The sequence below is a fragment of the Lepidochelys olivacea genome, assembly GCF_965140295.1.
Source record: "Lepidochelys olivacea isolate rLepOli2 genome assembly, chromosome: 25".
Lineage (NCBI taxonomy): Eukaryota > Metazoa > Chordata > Testudines > Cheloniidae > Lepidochelys > Lepidochelys olivacea.
The window spans coordinates 17,270,283-17,295,024 of NC_140435.1; the positions used below are offsets into that span (position 1 = coordinate 17,270,283).

Here is a 24,742-nt window from a genome sequence, read left to right on the forward strand (position 1 = left end):
GCATTTGGAAATATACAAAGGCAGCTGAAATGAAGCGGCAGGATGTGCAACAAAAGCTCTAGGCCAGAGATTGAATGTGTCTGTAAAAGCGTCTTGCCACAGAGATCCCCAAACGTGTGAGTCTGGAAGTAAAAGGGATTTCATAGGAAATGCCAGACTGGATCAGACCCAGCATCCATCTAGTTCAGTATCCTGTCTGTGACAGTGGCCAGTGTCTGATGCTTCAGAGAAAGATATAAGAACCTCCCAGTAGCAGATGCGGGCCTGCCTTATATCTTATCTTGATTTCTAATAATTAGAAATTGGCTTAAATCGGAGGCTTGAGGTTTAATATCTCTTCCAAAATTTTTATTAGCATTAACTATTATAACCGTGGATATTCTTGCTGTCCAGACAACTGTCCAATCCCCTTTTGAATCTCACATTCCAGTGCCCTACCATCCAAGGGTCTGTTCATCTGTGCTTAATAACAGTCACATAGATGCTACTTCCTCTTTCTCTCCCCTCCTTGCCATAGCACATTGTGTGAGTCCCAACACAAACATGGCCTCATATCTGCACGTCAGATGAGTAGTGGGTGTCTGTGTCCTTTTTGGAACGTGTAGTTGGCACGTGGCTACAACGTGTTTTGCAAAGCTTAGAATTTATCTACATCTGTATTCAAGCAGTTTGGAAAGTTGGCTAACAGAAAACACTGCAATAACTGAACACTTACAAATGAAACAAAAGCTGAGAGCAGGGGAAGCAAAGCTATTTGCCTTAAAAGGAACTTGTTTTTTTTTTTAAAAATGTATTCAGTTCCAAAAGATCAGCCAGCTCACGCTATGCGTGGGCTCAGGACTAGTTGAGCCATAAACCAGTGTATTTAAATATGGCAAAAAATACCCACTACTTACTTTTGCTGTGATTAAAAAAAAAAAAAAATAAAAAATCTACATCCACTATTGAAAGGTTACTCCTGAAAACCCTCTCTGATCTTTCTGTTTCAGATAGCTATGATTTATAAGGGGCTGTAGGTGGATATGGGGCATTGCAAACCCCCAAAGAGGAGGCACTCTCTTCCCCGCAAAAGCTTGCAATCTAATTCACAGGATATGGAGCTTGTGAGCCAGAAGGCAGGGTTCACGTCTCCCCTTTGTGTATGGAGTCAGGCACACTGTCTGTGCTCATAAATAAAACCTTTTAAATCACAAGAAAGGTGTTGTCAATTATTTGTATTGCGGTCGTGTTTAGCGCCAAGACCAGGGCCCCATTGTGCCAGATGCTGTACAAACACATAGTGAGAGCGTGCTCCAGAAAGAGACAGATTCAGGGTGAGAAGGGAAAGGGGTGGATGCAGAGAGGGGATGTGACTTTCCCAGGGTCCCACAGTAGGTCAAGAGCTGGGAATAGACTTCAGGTCTCCTGTGCCCTGGTCCAGTGCCCTACTCACTAGACCGTACTGCCTCTCTAAAGAACATTGTGGGGATATCCATAGGGGAAGGTTTCCTAAAGGTATTGTGCTATTATGAGGAAGAGAGTGGTGTCAGTTTGCCCCAAGCACAGGGGGTGGTGAGAAAGATAGTGCAATGCTAGGAATGGAAGGAGAGGAGGATTGGGAGAAGGATGGGGGAGATCACAGAGGTGGTGGGTGTGACGCACAGCCTTCAGGATTGAGAGCTTGAAAGTAATGCAGCACTTTCAAGAAACAGCATTCAGTGGCTTTAAAAGCTGGTCATGGAGACATCAGCTGGGCTGGAAGGGAATTTGTTTACCTCCTGCCTCAAAGCAGTTTGCTGGGTTTTAAAGCCATTGTGCCCTAGCTGTCTAGGGCTTTTTCTGGCAGGGCAGTCTGTGGTCCAGAGCCATGTCCATACAATGGGTTTGTCACACTGACTGCATGCTACTGTGTGTTCATGGCATACTCCGTTAGGATCCCCATGGGGGCTGTTGAGATGTAAGAAGCATGATGCATGGAACTGGGTGAGCAGCCGGAAGGGAAGCTCAAACCCGAGGTCAGTCTAGATTTCTGTGATGTCAGTACCCCGATTTGCTCCCAGGCTGCTTGGGCACTCCACACAGGAACCAGAGCTAACTTTCCCCTTTAAGATTAATTTAAGGCTCTGCTAATCTGCTGGTTTGGCTAAAATGCCCCAGAATCTGTTCAAAGATGTTACTGATCCCAGAAAAGCCAGTGGTCTTACAGGACTGCCGGTGACCTCCCTGAATGATCTGTGGCTAGCAAACCTGGAAGAGCCAGCAGATTCCAGAGCCCCAGAGGGTATGGTAAACCCTGCTGCTGTGCTGTGAGTCTGGGGGGAAAGGTTCTGAACAGAAATAAGTGCTTTGTTTGATTTTGCGTTAAAGTATCTGCTGATAGGCTAGAAGTGTCAAAGGGGTTTGGAGCTCTGCCTTCTCCCCGTTTTATTCCCATTTTAAATAATGCAGCTGTTTTGCTTATTTTAGTTACAGACAAATTCACGGAGAGCATGTACATCCTGGCCAACGAGCCGTCTGTGGCACTGTACCGGCTGCAGGAGCATGTCAGGCGCTCACTTCCGGAACTCGCCCAGCACAAGGTGAGAGCCAGTCTGGGTCAGGAGTCCAGGGCTGGCAGGAACAGGGTGCAAGCTGCCTTTCTTCCCATGACACTAGCACCCCTGGCCATTTTTTCCTGACTCTGTGAGGTGGGAGAGAACAGGATAATCAAGTCAAGATGGGAGTACGGTGTAATGGTTAGAGGAAAGGGGTTGGGAGCCAGAGCTCCTGGGTTCTATCAGATCTGCTACTGAATTGTTCTGTGGCTTGGGAGAGTCGCTTTGCTGCTCCGTGCCTCAGTTTCCACATCTGTAAAATTGAGATGGTATGACTGGACTTCCAGGGCTTCTGTGAGACTTATCTAATTAATGTTTGTACAGCACTTTGAGAACTTCGGATGAAAGGATCCTCAGAAGGGCAAAGTCGTGTAACATAATAAGCTGCTTCAGATAGTTGCTGGCAGTAGTAGACCCAAAGTGACCAGAACCCCTTGGCCCTCTAATGACTGCATTTTGCACTGCCAGGGGGGAGCCTAGAGTACTGTGTTGGGTTTCGATTCCTTACTTCCTGGACCAGTGAAGGCTGGGGGTTGTCTAGGAGCGATGTGTTTCCCCCGCGTCAGCTTGAATCTAGGAGAGGTGACATGCCTTTCCAAGTTCACGCCCTGAGACAGTAGCAGAGCCAAGAGAAGAACCCAGGAATCTGACTGCCATCCCTTGGCTCTAACCACTGGGTGACAGCCCCTCCATTCCATACATGGAGACAAAATAAAATGAGCTACCTGCCTTGTTTGGAGAGAGGGGAGATCTTAAATCTCATTTCCCCTGGCTGTGCTGCAAGGTGTTTTTATTTCCTGCATAAAATATGGGGAGAGAAACAAGTAAAAAGAGCCCACCAGAGGCAAAGGACACTAATGAATCGCAGCCCACAGCTGCGCTTCCCCTTTCCTCCAAAGCACGGAGTGCTGACACTTTAATGCTAGCCCTGGTGTCCTTCTCCCTTTTCTGCCAGTCATGATTCATTAGGAGTGATGTCTCGTGAATAGATTACTGCTCCATGTGTATGCTAATGCACTGTCAGTCCTCATTTCTCACCTTTGCTTTACAACCTTAGTTTCCAAATTAACCCGGATTGTGGCACTTTATTATTCACTTATTTATTAACTATTTATGTATGTTTCTGTGTGCAGAGGTATATAGAGATATGTACATATGTGTAGTGCAACATTGATCTGGTCACATCACCAGGGTGTGCGGGACATGTTTGTAATACAATTCCCGAGTTGTCACTCACCTTGATTTAATCAGAATAGGCCCAATTTCAGGGAGTGTGTCCTGAACAAAAGAAAACTGAGCAGATTGTATGACAAGCCATGCAGAGGGAAGAGCTTGGGTGCCAGCATTGAACAGTTTGTGCCAAAAAAGGTAGGGGGGCACTGAAACCCTACTGGAAAAGACAGCAGGGTGAATGCTCGAGACACACAGAATGTTGTTAGGCAGTGGGAGCGGGGGGCGTTGAGGGGAGCCTTCTCAATCTTTAATTTACTGACTTCCTCAGCTAGCTGGGGTTGTCTTCATGATTATCCTCAAAACTGAGTGACCTTTCTGGAGGTTGCTTGAGTTCACGTTTGTAGCTACTTGCCGTCCCTCCTATTTTTAGCCAAGATAGCTGTCTTTTTTCACTTTCCTCCCACAGAAAGAAGACTCTCATCTAGCCAGATTTCAGTGACCCAGAGGGCCTTGTCCCTATTTCTGCCCATGCTAGTGTCACAGCTATAAGTATTCACAAGCAGGAATTGAGGCCTTGATGCTCTGCTTGATCCCTCTCCTGCGTTGGCCACCAGTCCTGACTCAGGAGTGACTTTTGCCTGAAAAGGGAGGAAAATAATTTACCTAGTACCTCTGTGAAGGCAGCAGATGAATGTCAGATTGCTCTTCTTTGTCCTCTGCTGGCCAGTATAGATGGGATTTAATAGGTCTCGTCTAGTTCCAGGTCATATGGTTCTCTGGAGATATGGCCTTAGAGATTCCCAGAGAGTTTAAATAGGAATAAACTGTTGGGGGTGATTTAGGAGGAAAGGTTGGTGCAGGGAGAAGGTCACCTCTGTGACTTTCAGTGATTTGATTAAAAATAAGCTTAAACCTTCATCCATCTCAAGCTCTCCAGGCAGACTTAACACCTCGCTGATAAGATACAGCAAGATGCAGGGCCCAGGGTGCCTCGCTGTGTCTGAGCTGCATTGCTAAGCTCTGCTCTTGTGCTGCACAAAGCCGCCTTTTTGGATTTCCCCTGATCTTTCAGGGGTGTAGAACTCCTCGTTAATTTACTGCTGAGCGACCACAATTCATCATTAGTGCTATCGCATATCATTAGCTGGCTTTAGCTGTTAAACCCCACGCAAGGAGATGTCCTGGGAATTCTGAGAGAGGACGTTGTGAAAAGATTAAAAAGACAGGAGCACGTCGGAAAGGCTCTTTTTCCTAATTAAGAACATGAAAGCCCCAGGAAGTAGTGAGAATGCTAGGAACAGACGTGGCCTGGCCTCAGATACAAGGCAACCTTGGAAACCTACTAGTGCTAGGGGATGTTGGGGCCAAAGCAAAGCCGCTCTCTGGAGGGTTGTAGCTTTGTAATTTCCTCTGTTCATCCCCCTAACCCTCTACCTCAGCCACTGTGTCAGCCCAGCCCAGCTCTGTCACCTTTTACTCTTACTCTGTTGGCTTCACAAGTAACTAGAGCAGAGCTAAGCAGAGCAGTGTGGAGCCTGGTTAGTACTTGCACTGAAAATCTTCCAGGTTTGCTAGCCATAGATCATTCAGGGAGGTCACCTGCAGTCCTGTAAGACCACTGGCTTTTCTGGAATCAGTAACATCTTTGAACAGACTCTGGGGCATTTTAGCCAGCAGATTCCAGAGCCCCAGAGGGTATGGTAAACCCTCCTGCTGTGTTGTGAGTCTGGGGGGAAAGGTTCTGAACAGAAATAAGTGCTTAGCTTGATTTTGCTTTACTGTATCTGCTGATAGGCTAGAAGTGTCAAAGGGGTTTGGAGCTTTGCCTTCTCCCCGTGTTGGGGATTCATATACTGGGGTACTTTTCCCTTAGAGTCCATAGTGAGCCTGTGTACCAGAATGGTGCTAAGCAACACGGTGCTGCCGGTTTGGGGTAAGAGCCATTGTGACCACTAGTGATCATTAACGATCCCCTGGCACTTTTTGCAAAGACAAGAGGTTGCTGGGTAAAATTTTCAATGGTGTCTAAATGACTTAGCTAGTTCTGTAAATTTTACCTATTAAGCCTACAAGTTCTGGCCAAATTTAAGCATGGATAATTCCTATCTTCCCCCCTCACTAAATTCATCTGTCTTTTCATTGTGCTTTGCTTTTTTCACTTTCTGTTCTTAGCTGTTCCATAGTGTTGCTGTGTGCTGTTACGTCCCACACCAGAGTTGCTGCTTATCAGATTTGCATGAAGTGATCCTATGCATAGTATGTGTAGCACTTACTGAGCCCTTGAGATGAAAGGAACTATAGGAATGTGCATTATTATTATTAATAGTATAAGTCTTTACTTATGCTCTGGCTCCGTGCGCACTGGGATTTCTTAGCAGACTGGAGGATGGAAAAGTCTGTTTGCAAGCAGGCTGTAAAAATGTTCACCAGAGCAGTTCCTGTGAGATTCCTGAATTGTGAAAGACGCTGATTGTCTGCTTTTCTCTTGGGGCTCTGGGTTGGAGTTGATGGGGACTGGGTCAGCTCGGATGGTAGCCGCACCAGCTGGAATGGACATGCCACCTGCGTGGAATGCTTTGGAACTTCCAGATGATCGGTAGCATTCGCTTTAGCAGCTCGTTGGTTCATCTGCCTCACCTTGACTCTCAGCTGTGTCATGGACGCATTCACAGCCAAGAGAAATTTTGCCAGATTGTGCAAAGTATTTAGCTCCAGGCAGCAGCTCCTTTTAAAAACAAAACCAGTGCACTCTTAGTCTGAGTATAGCTCTCAGAAAAAGCCCCAGCAGCGATGCTAACCTGTAAAATGGGAGAGGGACTCAGAATGTGATTCCCAGCAAAAAGCAGCAGAGGGCAAAGGTTGAAGTGATGTGGGATTCATTTTCTTAATGTGCACAACGTGTACCGTAACCTCAGCTTTGAATTCAGCCTGCCTCCTGTCAGTTCCCAGCTATAAACAATGAGACCTCAAGGCTGTGTGAGACAGGGGGACATGGGAACCTACAAGGAAGGCGACATCTGGCTGTCGGATGTTGCAGTGGATGGCAGTGAATTAAATGTTACACAGAATTTAAGACCTATGTGTGGTATTTATCATTGTCTGAGTAGTGCATTTCCAGTCAAGCCATGATATGTGATCTTACCAGCGCTATAGCGCTTTACAAAGGAAGGAAAACAGCATTTTACATATAGGGAAACTGAGGCCTAGAGAGGTAAAATGACTTGCCCAAGATCACTCAGCGTGTCAGTAAGACAGCCAGGAGCAGAACTGCCAACCTGCTACTCTAACCACTGAACTGCAATGTCTCCCTGCTAGACCACAGGTGGCCTTTTCTTCAGGTGTTCCCTATGCTTATGTAGTGTGTCGGTGAATGGGCTGCATTGGTGCTAGCTGTGTGTGTGATGTGGGTTGTATGTCTGTCTAGTACATAGGGGCACCTTCACTTTTCCTGACAAGAAGTTTCATTCTGTGTTCCCTGTGATCTGCCTTTCAGGCTGACATGCAGAGCTGGGAGGAGCAGAGTCAAGGAGCCATCTATACCGTGGAGTATGCCTGCAGGTACAGCAGGGTGCTGGGAGAGCTTTGAAGTTTGCACTTCTCTGGGGCAGCAGCCCTTCCTTTTTCAAACCTATGGTAAATCAAAGGAGCTGGTGAGGAGGCTCAGTTCGTTCTCCCCCTCCACCCCCATCCTGGTGATTTCACAGTACAGGTGTGTTTTCACTCCCATTGAAAGCACCGTTCAGCTCACTGTGTCGTGCCCAAGGTTTTCCCTGCTCCTGATGGCTAGTGATGAGAAGCTGTGTTGGTTATTTTGGGGGTCAGTTGCTTTGGGGGAAGGGGAAATATTTTAAGAACTAAACGTTAACTCCTATTTTCAAACCCGGCAGGTCAAAGCCAGGCACCTGCACACATGGGTCCTTCGATAAAGGGGGCCTGCCTTCCAGAAAGGCTGAGCTCCCTCAACTCTTCCTGGTGTAATGGGAGTAATCCAGCCACTTGTGTTTAGGAGCCTTATTATGGATTCACTCTAGGCACTTTGACTTGGACATTTTGGCCTCTGATTTAAAACCCAATCAATCCCAAACCCTTCCGTTTATGGGTGTTGCTTGGCTGCTCTCACACACAAGATTCTGTAAGAGCTTCCTGCCCGCCCATTCCACCAGCACAAGACCCAGTTCATCCTTCCCAGCCGAGCCATTCACACCACTGCAAAGTAAGTGTCAAGCAGCAGAAATCAGAATGGTGGCAGTTTGCACTCGCTTGGCACTGGTGTAGGTGCAGGGCAGTGATGAACTGAGCCCACAGCTGGCACTAAGTGGCCCCATCTCAGCAGAGAGTCAGGCCTGCGGAACGCTGACAGCAGGCACAGCTCTCTGAAATGTTACTGTTAGGTCTCGTTCTTTTCATTGAGTCTGATGCACCCTTTGTTGAGGGCAATACAAACCTGCCAGTCTCTCCCAAGAAATCCACCCCTTAGGTAGTGTTTGAAGATGCAAAATTCCATATGTAGCTGTAACTCCTTCTTAGCCATCCCCTCACTGGCGTGCATGTATATTCTAAACCCGTGAAGCTCTCAAAGGTATTAACTGCATCCCCTGTTCCACCTGGTCTGTTTCAGCGCCATAAAGAACATGATGGACAGCAGCGTGTATTTCGAGAGCATCGACAGGCTGCTCAAGCATGCCATCACTGTGAAGGATCAGCTGAATTCTGCTCAGGGCCGCAGGTAGCTCGGGAGTCTGACACCCTGAATTCTGATAACTGCCCTACCGCTTTATAGGAATGACTGTTCTGTGACTGCTGAAGGCTTCACTAGCTGTAACTCTGCAAACTACAGACAAGCCAAGCAGTTACACCCGTAATGTGACTCTGTGCTATTATTTAAAAGAATAAGCTCCTTGCCTTGCAGTGAAACTCCGGTTCACTTTACTTTAGGAAGAAAACCCTCTTGTTTACAACATGTTTCCTGCAAAATAACTTATTTCCATACATTTAAAGAAGGGAGTCGGGGGGGGGCTCTTTGGCTAATATGTAGCATTTTTGTGCAGTGTTAAATATATTTGTAGCATGGTGAGGGCCATAATAATAAATGAATGTTTTAGCGCTGAAGAAAGGAGTGTATGGCCAAGCAGGGTCCCCACCCGGATGGGATACTGTTCATTAGGTTGTTTGCGGGGCTCTGTCTGTGGATGGGATTTGCCACTAGTCAGTGTAGCTGGAGGATGCATTTTGCTGTTTGCAGCAAAAGGAAAGCTACTCCAGCATCTGCCAGTAGATGGGCTGAGTCTAGTATGTTCAGTCCATCGCCCCAAGAGCCTTAATGGCATGAGTGTCAGGGGCTTTGTGGAAGTGAAACTCACAAATGCTGCTCCATATACCTAACAGCTTTGAATTTTCTGTTGCAAGCACATGGCTAAAGCATGCAGAATGCCCGGTTCTGTGCCAAGTGACTTTCTGTGCTAGATGTTTGTGGCTACGACCTCTTGTATTTTGCCATGTTTCCAACTTTCCTGGGGCCATGCCTAATTTACACACAGTGGAGCAAATTCCAACAGCAGTTAGAAGTGAGGCCACAGAGACTGTGGGTCTTGACATCCCAGGAGGCAGGTATGGGGGCCATGTAGCCTCCATTGGCTACCCCCCTGTATTAAAGATGGGCATGTCCAATGGCTACAGTTAGAATTCCATGAGCCACACTTGCCCCTACATTGCAGATGGAGGGCTCCAGACTCAAAGGCTGTAGATGAGGAAGCCCTGGTGCTGCACGCTCCCATGTATACTGCTGTCCTTATCTCCTGGTGGATGTGATTGTTTTCTTACAGCGCTGCTGCCCTGCAAGCCCCGAATCCGCCAGCCAGTTCCTGATTTCAGACCAGACTGGCCTTTTTCATCCAGCCCAGGTCAGTGATCTCTTTGGCCAGCTGGAAGGGTGAGAAATCTTCCACCCTTAAACTTTCTGGCCGGTCTGTGTGAGGTTTCTTAGAAGACTATTCCCCTTCAAACTGAAAGGCACTGCAGCAAAGGGCAATGATATTGGCTAGATGTAGTCCTTCCTACGTCAGTGGGAAGTGGTGGTTAATTTTGGAATGCACACGTCCCAGATCCTCAAAGGTAGTTAGGCACCCCAAAGACCTTCTTTAGACACCATAAAGAAGTGGGATGGGAAAAAGGCCTGCACACAGCTTGGCAGTTGGAAAGGGGTGTTGCTTAAGTTTTGTTTTTTCATTGGCGCCGACAACTCCATGTTTCTTTTCAGTGGAAAGGAATTTAACAAGCAGGTCATTTTTCCAGGGCTGGGAAGAAAGGGGCATAAGGGGGTTTGAGATCAGAAAAAAGGTTTTAGCCTGGCATTTCCTGAGAGTGGTGAATGACCCCAAACAATCACACCCCACTTCAAAGAGATAAACTCTGTATTTTAGCCATCGCTGTGTGCTCAGGAACACAGCTGTGTTTTAATAGCGTGATGCACAAGGTTTGTTAATCCAGAAATGTGGCCTCTGTCTCCACTCGCTCCTTGCAAGGCTACACCCATTGCTGTCCTAAAGCTAGCACCCAAATAATGAGACCAGGAGTCAGAATAAATAAATTGCGCTGCTGCTTTGGGCAACCTGGAATGAACCTTGCAGCTGGCAGGGCAGGAAACATGGCTTTAAAAAAACCCTGATTTTACTTATTGCCAGGTCATTGTGCTAGGACTCCTGGTATGAAACACTTGGAAATCAATGGAGTTATAACAGTGAAAGTCACACAATGGTGAATCAGACTCCGTTTAAAGAACTGGGTGGGTCTCACGGTAACCAGCACCATCTGTTGTATTTTTATTTTTTATTGTGCATTTCTCTCTCTCTCGTACTAGTCACGCAGTTGCACCAAACAGGGCTCTTGTTTCACTTGCTCCAGCTCTGTCAATCCTAGCCCTGTCTGTGTAACCACCAATCTCCTGGCAACCCCCACTGCATTTGTCACCAGGATTATCCTTTTCAGTGGGGAAACCAGCAGTAGGGCCAAGTGAACAAAGATCTTGTTCCCTTGCATATGTCCTTTGTAGGCAATTAAAGAACAAGGAAAAGTGAACACAAAGGCTGTTGTTTATGTGCAGGGCCATGTTTCTGGCAAGCAGCAGCTGCCTGCATTCAGACACAGCTGTTCATGCTGGAGCAAAGGTTTTGCCACAGGAAGTGATCTTGTTGACTGAGTTGTGTCTGTGCCCAGTCCTGGAGACAGTAAGGAACCTTGGGCAAGGCCAGGTCAGTGAGCAACGGGCCCTGCTCTCTCACGCCCACCTTCCAACCTCCTCTCCCTCAGTCTAACTCTCCAGCTGCGTCTTCTTCTACCCCTCCCATCAGTGGCTGGTTTTTCCTCTCTGAGTGGAATAGCAATCTCTGCTTCACCATAACATACAGCAGCTGCGTTGGGTGGTGAGTCTGCCATATGAACTGTCTAAACCCCCGTAGTGCTAGCAAAGGAACAACAGGAGCAGGCTGGAGAGGGACCAGCAAGGACAAAAAGCTTGGGGTACAGAGGGGAGCTGGGCTGTGGGAGAAGGCAGCACACAGGATGGCCACTCTCCTATGGCTGATACTGGCTGTTTTTTTGCCCTCTTTTCTCTCACACAACATGCAGCTAATGCCATTCTGCCTTACTGAGCCAGTTCCTGTCTGCCCCTCCCAGCTCAGGCCGACCTGGGAGGAAAGGGGTGATGGGGACTTTGAAGTGCAGCTCTAATTAGACAAGTGACGCTACCGCTCACCCCCACTCCCTTTCCTGCACTTTGGTACCTCTCTGTCCTGCAGAGCTGTCATGGGCCCTGTTCTGTCTCCTGCATCACCCGAGTTGCCAGGGTAGGAGCTTTACTCACAGGAGGGCGATGCAAGAGACAGAATGCAGCAGGCTGTAGTTTTTACGGAGCCACCTTTCAACTCTAATTGCCCACTACAATCATTAGGCTGGTTAACGGCAACTCCAGCCCAGCTGGGAAGGAGCTCTGATATAATCCTCCAGACTTCAGGAGGAGTAAGATATAATTTTAAAACTCTGCACCCCTCTCAAGCCCCTCCATCTCAGTGCAGTCCGGACAGGAGGGACGCCAAGTCCCTTTTATTTGGGTGGGACAGTAGATTTCCCCTCGCCCAATGTCTTGTCGAGTTCCTGGGCAGGTATCTTAGCTGTTCAGGTGGGGACGGAGCGGGGAGTGGCCCATGTGAAAGGCTAAAGGGAGATGCAGATCTTGGCAGCATTGGGATGAGACTTCCCCACTCCAGCCTTCACACCAAAGTTGAATCCTTCCCGGAGGCTCCTGGCTTCCGCGACAAAATATTCCTCATCTCCTGGGTGACGCTGTTCCAGGGCTTGCCCTGCACCTGCAGCAGGCCTGGCTCTGCCGACAGCGTCCTGTGTGTCCGGGGAAGGTTGCAGCAATCTTTCTCAGACAGGGGCCTATGGCTTCCTGGCAAGGTGAAGCTGCCTCTGGCTGATGAGGCAAGGTGGGGCTTCTGCTCTATGTATGGTGGGTAGGAGAACTCTCGGTGGATCTCTGGCCGCGGGCGGGCTGCAGCCATGTTCTTGCTGTTGTTGAGGTCACTGGCCGGGGTGTCACTGCGCCGGGCAGAGTCGTTTTCGTAGAGGGTGCGGCAGAGCTCAGACTGGCTGCGCCGTGAGGCTTGGGAGGCCCTGATGAGGGCGTGCGTCACCGTGATCAGCAGGACAATGATCCCGGAGGACAGGATGCAGGCACTGGTTATGCCGGTCTCGATTTCAAACAGCAGCAGCATGTAGATGGAGAGAGCTGGAGGGGAAGGAGAGCAAGGCAGAAATAAGAAGGCCAGTAGTCTGACACACAAGGGAAACAAGTCCTGGGCCAAGCCCACCTCTTGTGGCTGAGCAAGTGCCGAGCTCTTCGGGAGAGATGTCCCGTTTTGATTGAACGTCCCATCTCAATCTGAGCGAAAGCAGTTTCCTTCACTCTGCGACTGCCTCATGAGCCCGATTCTGGACTTCACTTACCCACAGGGCCCATTTCTGGGTGGGGAGGGGGTATTTTCAAAGGCGCCCAAGTTCCCAGTCCTCAAAGGTATTTAGGCACCTAGCTCCCTTGTGGATCTGGATCTAAGTGAGTTAGGAACTTGAGTCCTGTTTAGCTGGGTGCTTTGGAAATCCCCCCTCATTGAGGCATGCACAGTACCCGGCACGTTCCTGAGGCTTAACCGGTGACTAATCCCTGTGTGCTCTGCCCGCCTGTTCTTGGTGTTTGCTTTTCCTCTGTGCTGCTCTTCTGCTCACTCTTTACCAGCAGCTGGCGCCTGGCCATGCCCACACTGCCTGTTAAATAGTTGGATTAAATTTTTTATTTTGAAATCTTAAAAAAAGAAAAATATAGTGTCTGAATGCCCCACTCCTGAAAGGGCTCCATTAACAGAGCCGCAGCCTGGCCCCTGAAGCCTGGCATCCAGCTCATCAGAGATACAGATAGGGGCAGAAAGGGACTTTCCCTGGGTCCGGGTTATCCCACCCCGACAGCACTCTTACACTTTCCCTTGAGGCAGCTGGCAGCGGCCACAGTTGGAGACGGGAACCTAGGTTAGCTGGACCTTGGGCTGATCCAGCCTGGCAATTCCTTTGCTCCTAGAGGCAGCGAGAGGGGTTATCCACAGTGCTATCACATGGGGGGAGTCCTGGCTGTGCCACATTGAGCCTCCAAGGTGCTCGTCAGTCATGACACTTGCTAGTGAGCTCTCTGCTATTTTCTTGCAGCACTGGATGGCCTGGGTGCCAAGAGAGGACGCTGCCCACACGCCTTGTCTTTGGGGACATGCAGGGATGAGAGCTGCCTACTCCTTTTAAAAGCTTCTGAAGCCAAAGCCACAAGCGATTAGCCAGGAGTGGTGTGTAAAGGCCCAGTGGAGGACTGGGATCTCCTTGGGCAGATGTTGTGGCTCTAGGTGATGTTCTAGATCCCCCTAGCTCATTGACTAATGGCCCTGTTTGTGTAAAGCCAGGGGCTGGGTTTGGGGACTTGCCTGTCACAGCCACACCTGTCACAGGCTCCAGGGAGAACGGAGGTGTGCTCTCCCCACCAATCTCCGGGAGAAAGCCAGCACCGTGGAGGGGCATCATGGGGGTATTGGTGGGGGGTGTCCAGCCTCTCCCTCATAAGACAAATGGCAGAAGCATTACAGTATCTCAAAAACCAGGTCACAAAGTCTTTTAAAACTACTTGCTATTGTCCCCCTTTCCCCCTGCTCCCCCGAATCCCAAAACACCACAGCTGCCTTCTGCTCCTTTCTCAGTGTTATGGCCTCTTCAAAGGGAGAAACTGAGGCAGAGAGAAGCTAAGTGTCTTGGCCATGATTGCACAGCAGGTCTGGCTGTGGCCCCTCTTAGTGTAAGATCTGAGCACTTCCCAGCCTCCCATGAGCCATGAGAGGGCTCTTATCCCTGGTCTACAGATAGGAACTGGGACCCAGAGAGATGAAAACCCAGATCCTCAAATGTAGTTAGGCACCTAATCCCCCTTGAGCTCACTGATCTGGCCTAAGTGACTAGCCCAAGGTCTCGCAGGGAGCCTCCGGCATAGCAGGGAATTGAAGCCAGCTGGCCCTAGTCCTGGCACAGCACTGCTGCACCATCCTTCCTTGGGCACAGCCCTGCCCGGTGTCATGCTCAGGGTCTGTTGGCTGAAGGGCTGTCCAGAAGTTACACTGCAGCCAGGCTGCAAACAGGATTCCGGTCCCACCACTGCAGGAATAAACCTGGACTCAGGAACCTGGGGACGCCAGCTGGGAAGCAAGCGATCCTGGCAGCCTGACCTATAAATAGGTTTTCAGCAACCTCCAAAGCACCGGGGGGAGGCAGGTGCCAGAGCATTCTCGATGAAATGCGTGAGTTCTGTGTGGGGCCGAGCCCTCCCTCCCGGCGGAATGAGATCCCAGCGTTTGCAGAGAAATGAAAATGCTTGCCTGCTAAATAGACGGAAACACCGCAGCAGAACAAGCCAATGGCAAGGTGCCGAATCATCCGGCTGTCCAACAGGAACCAGTCAGCTCTGCAAAACAGGAGAGAGAAACACTTCAGTGGTAAACTAGAGCAGTATCTAGTGATGCCCACTGCCTTTATCCCAGTGCAGTATCATTTTAATCTGATCAGAAACAGCTCTACCAGAGGCCTTTCCTGCACCTGCAAGGGGATTGACTCTGTCCCCTAGTGACCCTAAGATCTTATATTCTCTGAGGCTATATAAAGCAGTGCAGAGCTTCTATACCAAGGCTCCAATATTCAAATCAATCTAAGAGGCTGGGGTTTGGATCTAGTTCGATGGCCCAGGCTAGTGGTTTCTACATGCTGTAAAGCACCTCAGTCCAAAAATCTGGACTTGGGGTGAAAAGTGCATTGGCTGCGGGTTCTAGAGCGTCTCAGAGATGCTGTGATGCATTTTAAGCCCTAAACTTGCCTCCTAGGGAGCCGAATTCTCCTCTCAGCCATGTGCATGGGGCCATCTCCTCTGGTCTCTGCGGCACAGAACACTGATGTTGCTGGAAGTGTCACGTGCAGGGGGAGCCATGTAACTAAGCCCAGATCTGCTGTGGAGCTTGGAGAGGAGAGGATTGCCTGGGCAGTTCTACTGCGATGAGGGGCAAGGCTGTCTTCATTTCAATATCTTTCCTTTCGGTCCCCCCACCCACTGATTTGTTGGCTGAGAAATGAAAACCAAAGACAGACAACCCACAGTTGATGAATGAGCTTGAGGTTCAGCCAGCCAGCAGAGGGAGCCCACATTCACCACCTTTCCAAACACGGATGATGCAACTACATAACAGAAGCAAACAAAGCAAGAGCCGTATTTGCTCAGCATTTCTGCAGGGAGGGAGATAAACCTAAAGAGGCTGCAAGATGGAAAAGAAGGCAGAAGCTGGTGGGAGAAAGAAATATTTCAACACTTCTTAAAGACTATTGCAAGAAATGAAGAGCAAAGAAACAAGATGATGCGTTAGTCCATAAGTCTATCGCCCTTTAAAAGAGCATGAAAGGGTGAAGTGCTGTTGCAGTGAACTAAGCAAAGCCAGGTTGCATTTTCATTCTCGGTGCTGAATTGCTTTGCTTAACGAGCTGTGTTAATTTAGATTCACATTTTGGAAGGGGGGTGACCTTCTTTCTGAACGGTGCATAAAACATCAAAGGCCAGCTCCTATCCAGGCACGTATTCCATGCTCCTCACGGTAGTATCTGAGCCCTTCCACTTGATAGATTCAGCTTATTCCAATTGTGACACTGGATGGTTTCTGTGGGCGCACAGACTCCCTTGAGACTTGCCAGGAGCCCTGCTATTAGACGTTAGTGAGCATGCACTCAATAGCTGTTCTTGTCCACCCTGCGAAAGCTGCTTGAGATTGTTTGTTCCCTTCATTACAGCTGAGGTGACCTACAGAACCTCAGCACTCCTCTTATGGCACTTCATGGGCCATCATCACCGAAGGAAGCCCGCACGTCAGCCTCTTGTTAATTGTGAGAGCAGAACATAGTCATGAAAGGAGGTGACAATGGGAAAAGGACACAAAGTGCTGTAGGCTTAAGCATGGTTAAAGGTTGTGATTGAAAGATGCTCCAGCACAACTGTCTCTGTAGGAGACAAGGAAAGGATTGTGTAGCTCATCCCGGAGAGACAGGTGGCGGATTGTGATGTTGGAATGACTGACACAGGGAGCGGTTTTCACATTGCTGAGCGGGATGGGTTGGCAACCCCTGGGGAGTGGCGCTCTGTATCTGTTCTGAGCAATACACGCACACACACCCTCCTTGGCAATGCGTGCGGTGGCTTTGACACTGAGTAACTGCCCCAGGGGTTGAAGGGCACCTCAGTCTCCTAGGTCCAGCAGTCCTTGGCCTCAAAAATTGGTGGCAAAGGGGCCAGTTAGTGCTGATAGTGGTGGTTATCTTTGTAATGTGGACATCTGTCCATTGGGAATTGACTTGAGACCTAACAACTCGTGACATGCAAGAACCACTGGATTGCCTTCAGCCGGGAATGAGTCTGGGTCTTTGTTCTGAAGTGAGCAAGTGTCTTACCTCGCCTTCTCCCTCCATCACTTCCCTCTTTGGCAAGGACTTGGGAGGGTCAGTGAGATCAGGTGCTGGGAAAAACTACCCAGGAGAGTTTGATCTCTGGCACTCAGCCCTGCTGGTTCAGAAGGGCTGGTCAACCTATGGTGTGTGTGTAGGAGTCCTCTAGACCCCCCCAATCTGAGAAAGCAGGAGAGTAACAGCTCTGCTTGCCTCTGGAGTAACTGCATAAGGAACAAGTGAGAGACAAGGGACTTTAACTCAGTTCTCTAGCCACCAGCTGATGAAAGCAGTGATAAGTCCACTTGAGGACCAGCCACCTCATAGGCAACACCAACGATGCTCTGGCCAGCGTGACCAAAATTGCACAATGCTTTTCTGCAGAATCTGGCTACCTAGGGTTTGCAGGCATGAAAAAGGCAATGGGGGAAAGCCTCCAAATGCTGTCCCTAGAACTGCCCCCGTAGGGAACGGCCCTTCCCCTGGCTGGGATGTTACAAGGTGGAGGAGATGGAGGCCACAGGGTCTGTTCTGTGCTGAACTCCTGGGATGTCTGGGTCTGCCTAGTGCTGGGAGTTTGCAGTCAGGAGCTGTTAATAGAACTTGGAAGGGCTCCTGCTCCTCGTTCATTGTTGGGGAAGAGAAGCCACTTTGTTTTATTAATTACATGATTTGGGAGATTAGCAGGGGGGAGGAACAGCCTTTGTTTAGAGCAGGCTGGGGCTATTGAGCGCAGAGCTGGAAACTGGAGCAGTAATTCAGCGTGACAGGCCCAACGTGGGAAAGCCTCCTGCTACGTGAGCAGATCCCCTAATGAAACCGGAGCCCCAGCTCCCTGCTCCCCTCGGGGGATAGGGCTGTCCCGCAGAGATGGAGATGGGCAGGATGAAAACACAAGTTCCAACATGGGGAGACAATAGCTAATTGCATATCAATGGGGGAGAAGGGGCTGTGAGAATTAACCCTTCACAGGCTGGCATTTTTTAGACTAACAGTATTTTCCATTCTAGGATCTCAAAGCAATTTGCAAACAAACATTATTTGAGTGTCACAACCCTACCGCCCCCCCTCCCCAAGTAGGGGTATAACCCCCACATTACAGATGGGGAGACTGAGGCACAGAGAAGTGATGTGCCTTGCTCAGGATCACCCAGCAAGAGTGGCAGAGAGAACAGGACCCAGGAGTCCTGATTCCAAGGCCTCTGTTCTAACCACACTGCCTTCTCTCAGCCCTCCAGGCCACTCAGCTCTCGAGACGCCCATGCCCTGAGCAGCAGGGTGAAGAAATAACAGCCTCTCACCTTGCTTAAGAACTGTGGTGGGGTGGGGGGTGCGAAGCTAATTTAGGACAAACTATTTAAGCCAAATTGGTTGTGGGGGGCTTTCCTGGAGCCTGGCCCAGTGGCAGCAAGGTGCATGGCCCAAGCACTGGGATTGGATTGGAGGATGGATCTAAATCCCAGGTCACCACCTCTGGTGCACTGGCTCCAGCTGTCCCTTAGGTGGGAAGCCCTTTGCTGAATGGCATCGTCAGAGCCGCTCTCTGCTGCCCCCCAAGCTGTTCTTTTGCCCTCGTGGGCTCAGAATAAATTACTGACAATTAAAAGAACCTGGGACATTCTCAACTTTTATACAGGGAAATCCAGAACCTTTCTGTATTCTGGTGTTAGAAGCAGGCTGAGTCCAGCTAGACGGGTCACAGAAACAGCCTCTGAATTTCCTTAGCTCTTTTAATTTCGAGCTTCTTAATCACATCAGTTAATTAAGTCTCTCATCCCACTGAGACAGATAGTTACTGTCCCTGTTCTACAAACGGGAAACTGAGGCACAAAGAGGAGAAGTAGCTTGCTTCAGGGTCACAAGGTGATTCAGTGGCAGGGCTGAAAATAGAACCCAGGAGTCCTGTATCCCAGTTTGCTGAGCTCAGATGGGCCGCTGCAGCTTGGGTCTGTTTCATTTCCCCTCACAGCGAGGCCACTGTCTGCAGCCGAAGAGGATTATTCTGCCCCTTGGGGATGTGGGATCAGGTGAGTGCCCTGTTTCCATTGTCTGAGGCCTTGCCTTTAGATGCTTAACCCTGTGTAAGATGCACCTGTAGTTAGCTAGGGCTCTCCTCCCAGCCCTTCCCAAGCGGTTGCACTCGGTCTCCCCTACGCAGAAACATGGCAGAGAGCTATGGCTGGCAAGCTCAGAGCTTAACAAGGAACAGAAACAGGAGCAATTGGGACTGGAGCTGGTGAGGGATAGGAGAACCCCCGTCACCCCAGCAGGGTTCAAACGGCAACACCTGCGGGCAGAGTGGGGCAACAGGCAGCCTATGTCACAGAATGGCCTGTGACTGCAGCAAACCAGCCAAATGGTGGCGAGGCACCTGCTCTGCTGAGACCCAAAGGCTCTTGAGTACTGTGCCCAGGACATGAGCAGCCATGTTTAGCCCTGCTTCCTTCTCCCACCAGCACACTAGGTACAAACTCGTCCTGTCAGCCAGTGCTGTGTTCCCATTACCCAGCCAGCCCCTCTTCTACAACCATCTGTCTCTCACTTTGGTTTTAATGGGAGCAGTTTGCACTAGGCTGTAAGCTTGACTAGAAGCCCTACAATAAAGACATGCTTCTTCTGGAGCATCCAAGGGTCTTCACAAACACGGATTAACTGAACCTTGCCACTTGTGTGGGAGGAAGGTGACAGGGGTCTTTAGCTCAGTGGTCTCCAAACTGGGCTGCGCGCACCCCAGGGGGTGCGTGGCAGCAGGAATGCTGCCGGACAGCACTCCGCCATTTTTTCAGTTCGGCGGCAGCTCTGCACATCCATGGCTGGTGTTCCCCTCCGGCGGTGCATCTGCGGCAAGTCTTCCAGTCTTCCGTCGGCGGCGCATCTCCTGCAGGTCTACTGGTCTTCACCCTGGGGGTGCACGAGCCAAAAAGTTTGGAGACCACTGCTTTAGCTCTCCGAGATGAGGCCTAGAAAGGGGACGTGACTTGCCCAGGGTCACACAGCCAGAGAGTGGCAGAGCTGAGAGTAGAACCCAGGAGTCCTGAGTCTCCATCTCCTCTATCCATTAGTGACATTCCATCCCTGTAAGCAAGGATCGAATTACTTCAGGATCATTCTGGTGTGATTAATAGATTTTTAAAAGCCAGAAGGGACTGCTGGGATCATCGAGTCTGGCCTTCTGACAGCACAGGCCAGAGAATTTCACTCATCACTCTCTTTTTTGCATCAGGCCCATAACTTCTGGTTGAGCTAGAGCATCTCTTTTATAAAGACAGCCAGTCCCCAAGTCATGGAGACTCCCCGATACCTGGAGGTGTAGGGAAGCTGTTTCAATAGTTTAGTGAAGGTAGGATAAGAAATAATGGGCTTACTTTGCAGCAAGGGAGATTTAGGTTAGATATTAGGACAAACTTTCTAGTTATGAGGGTAGTTAAACTCTGAAACAGGCTTCCAAGGGAGATTGTGGAATCCCTGTAATCTGAGATTTTTTTAGAACAGGTTGGACAAACACTTTTCAGGGATGGCCTAGGGTTCCTTGGTCCTGCCTCAGTGCAGGGGGCTGGACGTGATGATCTCTCGAGGCCCCTTCCAGCCCAACATTTATGTTTCTAAGATTACCCGCACTGTACAAATTGGGCACCTTATTCCTAGTCTGAAGTTATCTAGCTTCAGCATCTAGCCATTGGATCTTGTTCTGCCTTTGCTAAAGTCAAGTCCCTTCTGCTATCAGAAATCTTCCCATTACAGATTCTGATCAAGTCACCTCAACCGCCTCTCCGTTAAACTAAGTAAACTGGGCGTCTTTGGTCTCTCTCTGTGAGGCAGGTTTTCCAGACCTTGTATTGTTCTTGTAGCTCTTTTCTGAACCTTTCCAACTTACCAACTTTCTCCCTAAAGACTGGACACCAGAACCACTCTCGCCAATGCCGTACCCAAGGGTAAGAACATCTGCCTACATCCACTCAGTGTTTTAATGCATAGACGTTCTAGGATTGTACTTGCTCTCCTAGCCACCATATGGCAAATAACTAACTGAACATGAGCTTGCAATGACCCCTAAATCCCTTAATGAATCATTGCTTTTCAAAATACAGCCCCCAATCCTGGAAGTGTGACTTGCATTCTTCACACCTAGATGTATGACCTTGCATTTAGCTATCTAATTAGCTGATTGACCTGTTTCAGTTTTAATGGGGGATTTCACAGGTGAATTGCAGAGCTTTGAAAATAAATAAAACTTTTAAGAACTGAACTCAGTATTAGGTGCTGGGTCAAATTTACAGATGGTCAGGAATTTTGCCATCAATGTTTTTTCCAATGGAAAATGTGGTTTCCACAAAATCAGACTTTTCAACAGGACAATTTTAGTTTTGCAGAAGTGGTTCAATTTTCTGCTGGGAAAGTCAAATTAAGTTTTGGTTTGAATTGGATGGACCCAAACTGAAATATTTTTGGATTGTTGAACTGACCCAAAACGTTTAGTTTTTCATTAGTTCAACATTAAACTGTATTTCCCTATTATGCAGTTTGTCATATGGGAGTTGTAATTTGGGTCCCATTGTTTGCTATGGGCTGGACTCCCTGGTCCAACTACATATTCCATGATGCAATGCAGTTTTCCCTCCAACTCAGCGGTATGGTCCACCACAAGTGATGCGGCTGGAGACACAGGCTGGGAGATGTAATCTACCAAGGGAGCCTGGCCCACAAGTTTCAGAGTAACAGCCGTGTTACTCTGTATTCACAAAAAGAAAAGGAGTACTTGTGGCACCTTAGAGACTAACCACAAGGCAGAACAGGGTCATGTGGCTTTTGAACTACAACTCCCATGAGGCAATGTGCCCCCACAAGGAAATGAAGTTTAACGTTCAACAGACTTCAGTGAAGCTTTTCAGATTGGTGTAACAATCCACAACAAAATATTTTGATTCGAGAAATGTCAGTTTCATTTTGATTGGAAAGGCCAAAACAACATGTTTCGTCATTTCCAAATTGACCTTTTTTGAAATTCTTTGTTCCACGAAAAATTTAGATGTGTAACATTTTGTCTCGATGTAGGATGAAAACAAAATGTTGAAATATTGGAATTTCCTGCAGGATGGAAATTCTGAATTTCACTCAGCTGTAGTCCAATTGATCCCTAGTGTGAATCCACTGAAGTCCGTGGAGTTAGTTACACCGAGGGACCTATACATGCAGACGTCGATAAATTTTCAAACCAAATATTTGCAAATCGCTTTCTCTTTTTACGTCCCAGCCAAGGTGAGGTGTATGTGTTTGGCCAAAACCAGCCCTGCATCAACCATGCAGGTGACGCAGTGAACCCAGGCAGGGTTCCTGGCAGGCGAAGGAAAGAGGCAGTGTTCAGAAATGTTTTTGCAGATGTAAATGTGCTGGCAATTATTAAGTCGACACGTGTCTCTGGGTTAATGATTTGGGGGTCTTTAGTCGTATTCCTGTGCAGGTTGCCTTTAAAAACACCCAGACACCAATCAAGAGAATCCAGCTTGCCAATTCCTAAAAAATGGGGGGTGGGATGACTTATAAACACTGCAAATAAGAACAGAATTTTGGGCAAGATCTCCAGCTGGGGTAAACAGATGCAGGATCTGGCCAGCTGGCCTTCTTTTCTGACTTTGCACTTCCTACTATAGAATCTGCTAAGTATCTGGGATGCTAATGAATTGCAGTGTTAGCTGTGGGTGTGAGAGGCGGCAGGGGAAGGGCAGGGTATAAACCCTAAGATATCTTCTGTGTCAGTGTAGGTTTGAAGCTGTGGTGCCTTGAGGGCTGGCTGGGCATGGGGTGCTGGCTCCCCTCTCGTCCAGCTGCTTCTACAGGTGCCCAGGCTCTTCACTGCAAATGAGCCAGCAACAGCAGCTAGAAACACGGAAGAGGAGCTAAGCTGAGCCACTGCTAGCAGTCAATGGGCCTGGGACTACCAGCCACCCCTGGCAATCAGGATTCCTGGGTTCTCTGCCACTGACTCACTCTGTGACTTTAGGGCATGCCATTTAATCTCTGTACCTCAGTTTTCCTGTAAAACAGCTCTCATAGCATTTAGGCTCTTGGATGCCTCAGTTCATTGATGTGCTAAAACTGCTTTGAGATCCTCAGGTGGAAAGCACTACAGAAGTTTAAAATAGCCAGTGCTCAGCTAATGTATTGCCCCTCTCCCCCAGTCTACAAGGGATTGGGTGTGCTAATGTCTCCGCTAGCCCTCTGCTGATGCTCCAATGTGGTCTCTCTCAGGCAAGCATTGCTGTCTAAAGACTGGATTACATATTACAAGCCAGATCCTCAGCTGGTTTCAGTTGGCATCCCTCCACTGAAGTCAACGGAGCGACACTAATTTACACCAGCTGAGCATCTGGCCCTGGTTATTTATGCAAGTGCTGGGGAAGTTAAATACTGTGTTAATGTAACCAGATATAAAGGCAGCTGTAAATTTGCTCAGGTAGTCAATAAAGTTGCTAAGCACAAATACACACACATGGTATTAAATGGGTTACAATCCACAACCAGACACTCACAAGATGAATGTTGGCATAGTCAGGTAGCTAATAATGATGCTAAGCAATGTAGCTCATCCAGGAACTTATCTGGCCCCCATCCGTATGCTCTCCTGTGAAGCAGGGCAGGGCTGGGATCCCCATTATAAAATGGGGAAACTGAGGCAAAGATCCAGTTACTTGGCAGTGTCAGAGCAGGGAGTTGGAACCCAGATCTCCTGAGTCCTGGACCAGGGCCACTGTTAAAAAGACAGGGAGTGGGAATTGCATGGGTGGATTCTGGGCAAGTGGGAGATGGCAGGCTGCCGGGCCTGGCAGTGTAGTTCAGTGACTGGCTTTGATGTGGGCTCAGCTCAAAGGGCTCTTTGGGGGACTCTGCATCCTGCAGAAGTTGCATGAAGCTGCAGAGGAGGCTGGAGCGGAGGGGAGAGAGCTCCCATTTACCCCTTGCCAAGGAAGGTCTTTAGCATCTCGGAGTCCTCCTGCCCCTCCCCTCTGCACACCTATCCCGGGCAATCTGGGCGCCTTTAAACAGGTCAACTCCTCCAGGGGCTCCGCACGCAAAGTTCCCCAGCGGGAGGGTGACGATGCCCGGCCCCAGGGGTTCAATTCCTCCCGACTGGCAGGGGACAGAGCCCGGGGGCCTGGACCCAAGATGCTCCCCGCCCCTTTCCCCTTCCAGCACCAGGGGACCCTGCGATGAGCCCAAGCCAAACGCATCCTCCCCCGCCCAGCCGCTGCTCACCTGTCCGGCTCCGGGTCTCCCCGGCCCACCTCGGCGCTGAAGTAGCTTTGCAGGAGACAGAGCAGGAGGCAGCTGAGGTTGAGCACCAGGCACAGGGCGGCCAGCACGGCCGAGACCGGCCGCAGCACCCCCGCCACCCGCTCCGAGACGGCGCTGGGGGAGCCGGCCTGGGCTCGGCCCGCCTGGAGCTGGAAGAGGAGGATGGAGGCGAGCACCGCCATGAGGGCTGCCAGGGTGCCGAAGAGCAGGAGCACGGCCAGGGAGCGCTGGGTGTAGACGGAGGGCATCGCGGGGCGGGGAGATAAAAGAGGGTCCCAAAAAGTTTTGCTAAACTTTCCTCCCCCCCCGCGCGCCCTGAGCCGAGCCGCGGGGACCGGGGAGCGGCGGCTGCCGAGCCCGGAGCTGTCCCGGGAGGCGCTGAGCTCCACGCGCGCTGCAGCTGATCTCGCCCCCCCAGTGCCGAGCTGTGTCTCACCCCGCCCGCGGAGCCCGGCGGTGCTAATCGCGCTGGAGCTTGTCTCTCTCGCGCACACACCTCTGCCCACGTGATGTTTCTATTAATTAGGGATTTCAAACTTTCCTGGCGATGGAGCGAAGCTCCCTGCGCGAAGGAGGCGTTTTCTCCAGCCTGGGAGCGAGGGCTGCCTGCCCCCTCCTCGTGTGCAGTTTGCGTCTGCTCAATTTCACTCCAA

The 24,742-nt window shown here is 49.6% G+C and overlaps 2 protein-coding genes across 5 annotated transcripts in view; one reads left to right on the forward strand and one right to left on the reverse strand.

The window, feature by feature from the left end:
* LOC311512989 (BLOC-1-related complex subunit 8-like) overlaps nucleotides 1-24,742 on the forward strand; it is a 77,343-nt gene that overhangs the window by 975 nt on the left and 51,626 nt on the right. For 2 of the 4 annotated variants that reach the window (XM_084614508.1, XM_084614509.1), the window contains exons 2-5: nucleotides 2,446-2,558; nucleotides 7,240-7,304; nucleotides 8,365-8,472; nucleotides 9,569-9,646. In XM_084614508.1, the coding sequence (XP_084470634.1) occupies nucleotides 2,446-2,558; nucleotides 7,240-7,304; nucleotides 8,365-8,472; nucleotides 9,569-9,611 (329 nt within the window). In that variant the 3' untranslated portion in view covers nucleotides 9,612-9,646. Of the gene's footprint in view, nucleotides 1-2,445; nucleotides 2,559-7,239; nucleotides 7,305-8,364; nucleotides 8,473-9,568; nucleotides 9,647-24,742 lie in introns of those variants that run through there. The other 2 variants (XM_084614503.1, XM_084614507.1) reach the window with 1 other exon arrangement.
* TMEM221 (transmembrane protein 221) lies at nucleotides 10,552-24,720 on the reverse strand. The gene is made up of 3 exons (XM_084614510.1): nucleotides 24,051-24,720; nucleotides 14,702-14,787; nucleotides 10,552-12,531 (listed from the first exon to the last, which is right to left on the reverse strand). The coding sequence occupies exons 1-3, from the start codon at nucleotides 24,335-24,337 to the stop codon at nucleotides 12,011-12,013; spliced, it is 894 nt and encodes a 297-aa protein (XP_084470636.1). The 5' UTR covers nucleotides 24,338-24,720; the 3' UTR covers nucleotides 10,552-12,010.